Raw genomic sequence first — 12517 nt, 5'->3', positions numbered from 1 at the left:
TCTACGTAGAGCCTGTCACACGGAAGTGGAGGTCCCGCCCACTTTCTGACTTTAATATGCCGTTTCCCCTTGACTTAACTCATTATAAAATAGTGTTTTACGAGTCTAAACCTGTCTAAATATATTTCAGCTTTTAAATAACACTTTAATATAGCTCAAGAAGACATTTGCTCTGTTAAGTTTTGTTTAACACTTTACACTGCTGTCCAGTGCATGATTCTGACATTCTGACATGGTATATTGTCGTGTAGCGGACGAATTGTTACTTTTACTGAAAATAGCAGCATTTTAATAGAAATTCAACAGCTGTTTTTGAGCGCAGCTCATTCTAGGCACGCTAAGACGTCACGCCGTATAAACTCCATTTCCCATGAGGCAGTTGCGGAAGTGGAGTCCTTTAAAGCGGAAGTGGATGAGTTGTTTGTTAGCAACTGTCGCTGTGGTCTGTGTGTGTGATGCGTTTGAATCGGTGAGATTATGTTTGGGATGAAATATTTGTATTTTATGAAGTTTTGAAGTGTGCTTAACGTATAAGTTTGTCTATCGTAACATTGTGTTTATGCGTTTTCTGTGACAGTACTGTTAGAAAACATGTATCGTGATGTATGCAAGTATCAAGTTTATCATTATCAGATGGTAATGCTTTGATATTAAGCACTAAACTATATTACAATATTTATATGTGTTAATATTTAAACAATATCCTAAATAAACATGGGGATAGTATTGTATTCCACTGCAGCCTACGTAAAGTTATGTATTAAAATAAAGTAATTTACTATAACTCATATTTACAATGTGTTTGGTTTGGTGCTTTGGTTTCAGACTGAATGATGTTTGCCCGTGCTGATGAGACAGCTGGTGATATTCCTGTGAAAGACATCACTGTCAGCCCACATGGCGCAGCTACATTACCAGGTCAGCATTAAAACAAAAGCATTATTATAACGGTCAATAAATCATTTCAGTGAATGGCAGTGAAATGAAAGAATGGTGTTTGTTTTCAGAGTCTCTGCTGTCTCAGAATGTCAGAGAGAGGCAGAATGTGTCTAAGTTCAGCAGGGAGGAGCTGGAGGACAAGTTCTTACGGCTGCAGGATGAAAACCTCACGCTCAAACAGCATACATGCAAACAAGAAGACAAGATCCGCAGGTTCCATCCATCATTTTAAATATGCATATTAATTAAATGGATTGAATACAACATAATAAGAGCAATGTTTGTGGTGTTTCAGGATGGCCACCAAGTTGATTCGTCTGGTGAAGGACCGTAAGCAGAGCGAGGGGGGTCGTGCGGTGGGCGGTCGAGATGTTGAGATGGAGGAGATGATGGAGGAGCTGCAGGAGAAGGTCCAGGAGCTGGAGAAGCAGAACGAAGGGCTCAGACGGCGTCTGCTGGCAACCAAACAGCAGCTGCAGGTTCAGAGCCACCGGCACACTCCATACAGCCACATCCAGCCACGCATCAACTCCGGCCTCCGCAGACTCCGAGACGACCTGACATTATCACGACCACACACTCCCAAAGCAGGTACTTCTATTCTATTCTATTCTATTCTATTCTATTCTATTCTATTCTATTCTATTCTATTCTATTCTATTCTACATTTGTTCTGTTTTATTCTCTACATATTATGTTTTACTTTGTAATCAACTCTTTTTAGTTAATATTAGTGATCAACCGATATTGATTTTTTAGAACCGATATCGATACCGATAATTTGTGTGTTTGTGCCCGATAACTGATATGCAGAACTGATATTTATTTACTGTTATACTTCTGTTTTTAACACGATTACAAAACCACCCTCCTTGCATAGAAAACAAAATGAATCCTATTTATACACCAATAAATAGAGGAGTCTGAAAGTGCAAAAAATAAAAAGTGCACTGTTACTAAACTGTTTTTGTTGAAAATTAGTAGTCTTTCATGTTAATTTTAATCTTCATATTACAAAAATAATTTTATTTAAAGCTTCAGCAGCAACACTAATGTTAACAATAAGCAAAATAAATGTAGAATGTCTAATGTTTTCAAATGGAGAAAATAAATTAAAGACAGGAGTCATATCAACTTTGCAGAAATGCAATGCTTCATTTTAAACTACAGTTTTAGTAGATTTAAGCTGTTTAATAGGCTAAAGAGTGAAGAATAATTAGCTGGATAATGTTAAATTACTGAATAATATTCTCTGGAATATAACAAACAAAACATCGTATTTTATTGCATTTCTCAACTGGTATCTTATATCAGAATTATTAATGTTTTTGTCATTTTAGATTATGAAATTTCTGTTGACAAAGCGCTGTTTATCTATGCATTTACACAGAACTATACTCAAACTGTGATCGCTCGCAGAGATAGGCCTAATAAATAATTAATATCTATAGAGTTGTGTTTACTTGGATGTTTATTAGTGAATTAATGGTTATATAGTAAATGTTAATATAATTACGATGTTTTAAACAAGTGAACCTTGTTAAAAGTTACATGCGGTGGCCTAGCATCAACGCGCTGAGTGAACAGCAAAATGCAGACAACTTCATGAGACTAATGATGAGCACAGACAACAGAGAGAGAATTAAATTCAGCGCTTTTATTTCCAACATGTGCGCGTTCATGGTAGTATTATTTAATTCATGCAAAGTTACATCTTTATTGGGAAAGGACATGACGGATTATCTTACGTGACTCCGTGAGCTTGTCTCTATTTCTATCGAAATATCGGTCGATCTCTAGTTAATATGCATATTCCGTTCTATTTCTTTCGGTGCTGTTTGACTCTAATCTATTTTATTTTATTATCTCTATTTATTTATATTTGTTCTGTTCTGTTCTGTTCTGTTCTGCAGTCCATTTTATGATTATGTTCTATTCTGTTATCTACTCTGTTCGGTTATGCATATTCTATTCTATTCTATTCTATTCTATTCTATTCTGGTCTATTTGATTTGATTTTATGATCTCTATTGGTATATATTTGTTCTGTTCTATTCTGCAGTCCGTTGTATAATTATATTCTATTGTTATCTACTCTGTTTGGTTATGCATATTCTATTCTATTCTATTCTATTCTATTCTATATATTTGTTCTGTTCTATTCTGCTGTCCATTGTATAATTATATTCTATTGTTATCTACTCTGTTTGGTTATGCATATTCTATTCTATTCTATTCTATTCTATTCTATTCTATTCTGTCCAATTTGATTCTGATCTTTTATTCTATCATCTCTATTGATATTTATTATGTTCTATTCTGCAGTCCATTTTATAATTATATTCTATACTGTTATCCTCTCTGTTTGGTTATGCATATTCTATTCTATTCTATTCTATTCTATTCTATTCTATTCTATTCTATTCTATATATTTGTTCAGTTCTATTCTGCTGTCCATTTTTATATTTGGTTCTCTTTTGTAATCTACTCTTTTCGTTTATGCATATTCTATTCTATTCTATTCTATTCTATTCTGTCCAATTTGATTCTGATCTTTTATTCTATCATCTCTATTGATATTTATTATGTTCTATTCTGCAGTCCATTTTATAATTATATTCTGTACTGTTATCTTCTCTGTTTGGTTATGCATATTCTATTCTATTCTATTCTATTCTATTCTATATTCTATTCTATTCTGCAGTCCATTTTTATATTATGTTATATTTTGTAATATACTCTTTTTGGTTATGCATATTCTATTATATTCTGTTCTGTTCTATTCGGTCCAATTTGATTCTGATCTCTTATTCTATGATCTCTATTGATATTTATTATGTTCTGTTCTGCAGTCCATTTTATGATTCTATTCTATTCTGTTATCTACTCCGTTCAGTTATGCATATTCTGTTCTGTTCTGTTCTATTCTATTGTACAATCTACTATGTATTCCATTTTCACATATTCTGCACTTTATTCTATTATGTTGTTATATTGTATTCCATTATTCTATATTGTCATCTATATTCCACAATCTATATTTTATTTTATTTTTCTGTTCTATTCTGCAATTCAGTTTCTGTTCTGTTCTTTGCTATATTCTATTATATCTATATTCTATTTTATCTATATTATATTCTGTTGTCTATTTCCGCCATATTTTCTATTCTATTCTATTCTATTCTATTCTATTCTATTCTATTCTATTCTTTACTGTATTAAACTCTATTCTGTATTCTGTTCTGTTGTCTATAATAATATATTTTATATATTCTATTCTGCATTCTATTCTATCCTGTTATTCTATTCTTTTCCATTCTTTGCTACACTCTATATTTGTTTTTGTTCTGTCATGCATTCTATTTTCTATTGTGTTCTCTGCTATGTTCTATTCTGTCATCTCTTGTGATACAATAGATGACTGACTGTGATATCTACCGCCATATTCTATTCTATTCTATTCTATTCTATTCTGCAATTTATATTATATTTTAATTCTACCCATTTATCTTCTCATATGTTATGTTCTGTGTCTATCATATTCTGTTGTCATTTCTATCCTATTCTATTCTCATTCAGTAATAGCTTTTTAGGGGGATAAATCCTGCAATTTATATTCTAGAGCTATTCTTAAAGAATCTTTTGATTATTTCCTAGGATGTGTAACAACAGAGCGACTGGAGAAAGTTATAAATGATTTGTATTTAAAGTATGCTACAAAATATGGGTGTGTTGTGTTTTTATTTTTTATCTTTTTATTATTTTTTATTATTCAAAGGTATCAGGCATGTTGAAGGGGAAATGAGTGCAAAACCACCCCAGGGTTTGTTGCCCCGCTATGGACACAGTCTTCTGGATGAGGCCCGAGCTGAAATCCGCAACCTGTGAGTACTGCACCTACTAGATGCTGCACAGTCTGTATTGACAGAAATGGCAACACAACACTAAAAGAGAGGATAACATTCCACATTTGTTGCCTGTTTTACTTGATCACAGGGAGAATGTGATTGAGAGCCAGCAAGCTCAGATGGAGGAGATGGAGAGGTCGTCGGAGATGTTGAGAGATCAACTGAAGAGGAAAGAGAGAGAGTTTGAGGAGTCACTCCTCCAGATGAGAGAGCATCAGGCTAGTGGACAGAGGTGCTGTTCTCTTTTTAAACACTATACTTTAACTCCTATTCAGAACAGGGATTGCTGTGATAGAATATTAATATGAATGAGTTTAAATGCTCTTGTTCTGTCTTTTGCAGGTTAACTATAAAGGATAATGTGGAGATGATCAAACTCCAAAAGCTGTTATCTGAGAAAGGAAACACACTCACAGTGCTGGAGGGCAGATTTCTACAGCAACAGGAGGTACGAGTGACCCTCAGAGACCCCGGTGTCAAAAAGATGTATTATCTGCGATTATAGTTTATCTGTTATTATAATTGTGGAATAAGTTCTCTGCTATTTCCAATTTCTTTGGGCCGACACACATTGTGTGTAAGCATGTGTACATGATCGTTCAATAGTTTGAAGTCAGTACAATTTTTTTTATTTGTAAAAATTATAGAAATTAATACTTTTATTTAGCAAGGATGCATTAAATTGTGAAATTAATAATAAAAAAATACATTTGCATTGCTTTAATGTTCATTTAAACTTTATATTCATCAGAGAATCCTGAAAAAAAACGTATTCCACAAAAACATTAAGCAGCACAACTATTTTCAACATATATAATAATCAGAAATGTTTTTTTGACCAACAAATCATTAGAATGATTTCTGAAGGATCATGTGACACTGAAGACTGAAGTGATGATGCTGAAAATTCAGCTTTGATCACAGGAATAAATTACATTTTACAATATATTCACATAGAAAACAGCTATTTTAAACTAATATTATTTCACAATATTACTGTTTTACTGTATTTTTGGTTAATTAAATATAACTTGTGCATTAGAGACATGGAAGCTCATTTCTGCCACAACATGCTTTTCTAAATCATAATTATGACACACTATGCCATATTTATGAGAAAAGTACAAAGTAATTGTCGTAATTATGTAATTATGTCATAGTTAGTAAATGCCATAATTATGACTTATGTCATAATTTAGACCTTTTTAATCTCATAATTGAGACTTTTTATGTCATAATTAAGGTTTATCAAAGCATGTTTTTTTGTTGTTGTTGTTTTTTTGCGTATGTGGTGGAAATGGGCTTCCATTTCTTTCAAAAACTAAACTTCAATAAATCTTACCCAGCTCAAAATTTTGAACACACTGAAGTATGTCATCTAAAAAAAACTGTAAATAAAATGTCCTAAATTTATTTAAATGAACAAAAAAAATACACACATACATACATACATAATTGGCTAACCACATTTTAAAAAATGTAAATGTTTCTTTTAAATTAAAATGTTATATTTAAAATTCTACCATTAAAGCTCATATTTCATATGTTATTATCATATTTTAATAATCTGCCCCACGACCATGATACTTTGTCATTTTAGGATTGTGCTATTAAGCACAGTTTAGTGCCCTCTGCTGGTGGTCCTGTCAGTAGCAGGTGCTGTACAGCTGCAGTTTGTTTTTGTAGAGTATGAAGACTCTGAAGGCCAGTCATGATGCGGCGCTGCTGAAGGTGGAGGAAGTGAGCCGACAGCTGAAGGAGGAGAGACTGAAGAGTTTACAGCTGGAGACACAGATTCACAGCAGAGCTCTGGACCAGAGACACGCGCAAGAGGTACAGCTGCTATCAGACACACACACTTCATATACAGTAGTTGATGTTGACAGCATTGCAGCAGTGCAGGGAATAATGGATGACTGGAATGCAAGAAGAATATGTAACATTTGTAACTGCTTAATAATTGTATAATAAATGTGTAATTGTGGTGATTTGAAAACATTTTCAAAGGTTTTTTTTTTCTCTGTCTTGCTTCAGTTACAAGAGAGAATCCAAGATTTGGAAAAGGAGAGAGACTTGCTCAAGGAAAACTGTGATAAATTAGTGAAAAGGTGTGAAGAGAACTTGAATTATGTACATAAGAACACTAATAACTAAACAAGTATAGTAGACTACTTACTAGTGGTGTTTGCTAACTGACGCATCACTAATATTATTGCTCATGCATTAAGGATTTAAACAAATCCCCGTCATTGTGGGGGAGCGTTTTGCTCTGAGCACGTCACTGAATTTCTTGTGGCCTGTTGCAATAGTGCGTTTGATGTGAGTCAGGAGCAGAAATGGAGAACGAGAGAACAGCAGCTCAAACTGCAGGTCGCACAGCTGGAGACGGCATTAAAATCCGACCTCGCTGATAAAAACCAGATCCTGGATAAGATCAAGGCAGAGAGAGGTAACTGCACACATGACTGCTGGTGCTTTTAAACTGCTGGTGTGTTACACTGATTGTTGGTCTATTTTCATTAAAGATGTAAATGAAAAACTGATGCAAGAAAACAAGCGACTTCAGCTGCAATACCTGGAGCAGAAACAACAACTGGATGAGATTAAAGATCGCATGAAGTTCTTTACCAAGGTAAAGTGCGATAGAGAAAGATGACATTTTACAAAATAAAGAGTTTGAAAACAGATGATTTTTTTTGATGCCTGAATCTGATACTGTTCTCTAAAGGAAAGTGAAATAGATGCAGCTGAACTCAGTGAAGCCCTGATGCTTATAAAGGTAAATACTGTACATTTAAACTACTAAACTAATTACAAATTCTTTCAAAAACATTCAAAGAATCTTACCCCAAACTTTTGAACAGTAGTGCATACCACTGTATAGAAAATCTCACAAATCTGACTTTATAACTCGCAATTCTGACTTTATCTTGCAATTCTCAGTTTATCACACAAATCTGACTTTATAACTCACAATTCTGACTTTATATCACGCAATTCTGAGTTTATAACTAACAATTCTGATTTTAAATCAAGCTATTCTGACTTTATCACACAATTCTGACTTTATAACTCGCAATTCTGACTTTATATCTCTCAATTCTGACTTTATATCTCTCAATTCTGACTTTATATCTCTCAATTCGGACTTTATGTCACGCAATTCGGACTTTATAACACGCAATTCTGACTTTATAACACGCAATTCTGACTTTATATCAAGCAATTCGGACTTTATATCTCTCAATTCGGACTTTATGTCACGCAATTCGGACTTTATAACACGCAATTCTGACTTTATAACACGCAATTCTGACTTTATATCAAGCAATTCGGACTTTATATCTCTCAATTCTAACTTTATATCACGCAATTCTGACTTTATGTCACGCAATTCTGACTTTATAACACGCAATTCGGACTTTATAACTTGCAATTCTGACTTTATTACACAAATCTGACTTTATAACTCAGAATTCTGACTTTATATCACGCAATTCTGAGTTTATAACTAGCAATTCTGAATTTAAATCAAGCTATTCTGACTTTATCACACAATTCTGACTTTATAACTCACAATTCTGACTTTATATCAAGCAATTCTGACTTTATATCTCTCAATTCGGACTTTATGTCATGCAATTCGGACTTTATTTCACGCAATTCTGACTTTATAACACGCAATTCTGACTTTATATCAAGCAATTCTGACTTTATGTCATGCAATTCTGACTTTATAACACGCAATTCGGACTTTATATCAAGCAATTCTGACTTTATAACTCGCAATTCTGACTTTATATCTCTCAATTCGGACTTTATGTCATGCAATTCTGACTTTATATCACGCAATTCGGACTTTATAACTCTCAATTCGGACTTTATGTCATGCAATTCGGACTTTATTTCACGCAATTCTGACTTTATAACACGCAATTCTGACTTTATATCAAGCAATTCGGACTTTATATCAAGCAATTCTGACTTTATATCACGCAATTCTGACTTTATAACACGCAATTCGGACTTTATATCAAGCAATTCTGACTTTATAACTCGCAATTCTGACTTTATATCTCTCAATTCGGACTTTATGTCATGCAATTCTGATTTTATATCACGCAATTCTGACTTTATATCACGCAATTCGGACTTTATAACTTGCAATTCTGACTTTATCGCACAAATCTGACTTTATAACTCACAATTCTGACTTTATATCATGCAATTCTGAGTTTATAACTAGCAATTCTGAATTTAAATCAAGCTATTCTGACTTTATCACACAATTCTGACTTTATAACTCACAATTTTGACTTTATATCAAGCAATTCTGACTTTATATCTCTCAATTCGGACTTTATATCACGCAATTCGGACTTTATATCTCTCAATTCGGACTTTATGTCATGCAATTCTGACTTTATATCACGCAATTCTGACTTTATAACACGCAATTCGGACTTTATAACTTGCAATTCTGACTTTATCACACAAATCTGACTTTATAACTCACAATTCTGACTTTATATCACGCAATTCTGAGTTTATAACTAGCAATTCTGAATTTAAATCAAGCTATTCTGACTTTATCACACAATTCTGACTTTATAACTCACAATTCTGACTTTATATCAAGCAATTCTGACTTTATATCTCTCAATTCGGACTTTATGTCATGCAATTCGGACTTTATATCACGCAATTCTGACTTTATAACACGCAATTCGGACTTTATATCAAGCAATTCGGACTTTATATCAAGCAATTCGGACTTTATATCAAGCAATTCGGACTTTATATCAAGCAATTCGGACTTTATGTCATGCAATTCTGACTTTATATCACGCAATTCTGACTTTATAACACGCAATTCGGACTTTATAACTTGCAATTCTGACTTTATCACACAATTCTGACTTTATAACTAGCAATTCTGAATTTAAATCAAGCTATTCTGACTTTATAACTCACAATTCTGACTTTATATCTCTCAATTCTGACTTTATATCTCTCAATTCGGACTTTATGTCATGCAATTCGGACTTTATATCACGTAATTCTGACTTTATAACACGCAATTCTGACTTTATATCAAGCAATTCTGACTTTTAATATCTCGCAATTCTGACTTTATATCACGCAATTCTGAGTTTATAACTAGCGATTCTGAATTTAAATCAAGCTATTCTGACTTTATCACACATCTGACTTTATAACTCACAATTCTGACTTTATATTATGCAATTCGGACTTTATTTCTCTCAATTCAGACTTTATATCAAGCAATTCTGACTTTATTTCTCTCAATTCTGACTATGTCATGCAATTCTGACTTTATAACACGCAATTCAGACTTTATATCTATTAAACACAACAATGTTTATATCTTGCAATTCTGAGAAAAAAGGTCAGAATTGTGAGATAAACTTGCAATTGCGAGAGAAAGTCACAATTACCTTTTTTCTTTTCTTTCTTTTTTATGGTGGAAACAAGCCTCCATAGAAGATGTCATTGTTTTTTCTTTCTTGATTGTTTTATTGATTAATGACCATCTAGGTTCGTAGGAGTCAGAAGAGTGGAGAGCTTGGCTTCCTGGAGAAGGTGGAGGAAGATGTGAAAGTGGACGTGGAACGATATTTGAGGGAACTGCAGGCCACTCATGCTGAGACCATCCAAGAGCTGGAGAAGACCAGGAACATGCTCATCATCCAACACAAGATCAACAAAGACTATCAGGTTTGATCAGTCCTTGCACTGACAGTCTAACAGACCTTAGATAATCATCTGACTATCGCTATCTTTTATCCAGAAGTCAACATGAAATCAAAATTGACCATGGATTCCTGGTTACTGGATTAACATACAGTGCTGTTATTGCTGGTTAAATATAATGTAATAATTCTTTCAAAAATTATAGAAGAGAACAATAGATTTGAAAGAAGCATTGCCATTGGCATTGTGTCAAGAGGATTAAATTGACCTTCAACCTCCATGTCTTTGTGCAGCCTCCTCAAATTAGGTGCACATTCAACTGCAAATTCAAATTCAGCTTCAAATTAGACTCGGTTTTGGTATGTAATGCCCACTTTTCACAATTCAATCTATTCCCAGTGGATAAATAGCTTATGCCCTACATTTTATCTCTTAAAAAAGGACCACATTATGGAACAAACTTCATTTCATGTTAACTTCAGGGGTTTGCTCTTCTCCATATACAGATATTGGTCACATATGGCTGATGTATTTAAACATCGATACTGTTGTAGGCTGAAGTTGAAGTGGTCACTCGCACGATGGATGATCTGAAACTTGAATATGAATTGAAGACGGAGAAGCTGGCTCAGCTTCTGGACATGAGAGCTGCCAAGATAAAGAAACTTGAAGGTTTAGCTGCATCCAAAACATGATCTTCAGATTCCTGATGATGCCTAAACTAACAGTTGTGCTTAGTAAAACCAATTCTTTCTTGTGTCCTTCCAGCCCAGTTAAAAGACATTGCGTATGGAACCAAGACCCATATTTTCAGACCTGATGTAACCAGTGATGACGTTACAGATGAGTTTGATGGACCCCTCCACTTGGCTCGAGGCGAGAACCTTCTGGAAATTCACTTGGGGAAAGCGCAGTTCGCTCCTGAAGCTGTAGAAAGCCTAAAGGACAAAGATCCGTCCACCTTCTGCACATACGCTTTCTACGACTTTGAGCTGCAGTCCACAGCTGTGGTTCGTGGCGCCCGTCCAGCGTACAGCTTCACTTCACAATATCTCGTGAGAGTGGATGAGCTCTTTTTGAACTATCTCCACACCAGCTCTGTTACGGTGGAGGTTCAGCTCGCCGAGGGGTTGAGTTTCCGCACAGTAGCCGCTGGTCAGCTCAGGTTAAATCAACTGCTGGAAAGAGATGGGAAGGTGTTTGGCACCATTCAGTTAGTTGGTGAGTCTTTAGACATTGGGGTCAACCAATATGGGTTTTTTGGTTGATGATTAAAGGATTAGTTCACTTCAGAATTCATATTTGCTGATAATTACTCACCCCCATGTCATCTAAGATGTTCATGTCTTTCTTTCTTCAGTCGAAAAGAAATTAAGGTTTTCGAGGAAAACATTCCAGGATTTTTCTCCATATAGTGGACTTCATTGGGTTGAAGGTCCAAATTGCATTTTCAACGTAGCTTCAAAGGGCAAAAAACTCCATGTCATTTTCTCCTCCAACTTCAAAATCGTTTGTGATTTTGAAGTTGGGGAGAAAATGACATGGAGTTTTTCGCCCTACCACAGTAATTTCGCCTACGTGACCTTTTTAACATGATTACGTAATGAGTGGTGCATCACAGAGCTAGTGCAAGACGAGCATTTGTGGATTAAAGTATGTAATTTTTTTTTTTTTTAATTATTTTAGAAAATTACATTGTTAGACCCTTATTCCTCGTCTGGGATCATGTAGAGCCCTTTGAAGCTGCATTGAAACTGCACTTTGGACCTTCAACCCATTGGTAGCCATTGAAGTCCACTATAAAAGAGAAAAATTCTGGAATTTTTAATTTCTTTTCGACAGAAGAAAGAAAGACATAAACATCTTGGAAGACATGGGAGTGAGTAAATTATCGGGAAATTTTAATACTGAATTGAACTAATCCTTTAAGAAATTATTTACTCAAATTAAAATA

At 34.3% G+C, this 12517-nt stretch overlaps 1 protein-coding gene across 3 annotated transcripts in view; it reads left to right on the top strand.

Moving 5' to 3' along the window:
- The first annotated feature begins 335 nt into the window (after window positions 1-335).
- Window positions 336-12517, top strand: part of rpgrip1l (RPGRIP1 like) — a 29660-nt gene continuing 17478 nt past the window's right edge. For 2 of the 3 annotated variants that reach the window (XM_048157743.1, XM_048157745.1), the window contains exons 1-15: window positions 336-469; window positions 826-918; window positions 1008-1152; window positions 1235-1530; window positions 4719-4824; window positions 4937-5080; window positions 5191-5296; window positions 6535-6681; window positions 6883-6956; window positions 7158-7297; window positions 7374-7480; window positions 7577-7627; window positions 10408-10587; window positions 11118-11235; window positions 11332-11784. In XM_048157743.1, the coding sequence (XP_048013700.1) occupies window positions 831-918; window positions 1008-1152; window positions 1235-1530; window positions 4719-4824; window positions 4937-5080; window positions 5191-5296; window positions 6535-6681; window positions 6883-6956; window positions 7158-7297; window positions 7374-7480; window positions 7577-7627; window positions 10408-10587; window positions 11118-11235; window positions 11332-11784 (2155 nt within the window). In that variant the 5' untranslated portion in view covers window positions 336-469; window positions 826-830. Of the gene's footprint in view, window positions 470-695; window positions 754-825; window positions 919-1007; window positions 1153-1234; window positions 1531-4718; window positions 4825-4936; window positions 5081-5190; window positions 5297-6534; window positions 6682-6882; window positions 6957-7157; window positions 7298-7373; window positions 7481-7576; window positions 7628-10407; window positions 10588-11117; window positions 11236-11331; window positions 11785-12517 lie in introns of those variants that run through there. The other variant, XM_048157744.1, reaches the window with a different exon arrangement.

This window comes from Megalobrama amblycephala, linkage group LG15 (genome assembly GCF_018812025.1).
Source record: "Megalobrama amblycephala isolate DHTTF-2021 linkage group LG15, ASM1881202v1, whole genome shotgun sequence".
NCBI lineage: Eukaryota > Metazoa > Chordata > Actinopteri > Cypriniformes > Xenocyprididae > Megalobrama > Megalobrama amblycephala.
The sequence above is the reverse complement of the archived record's forward strand: the minus strand, read 5'-3'. Positions and strand labels throughout refer to the sequence as shown.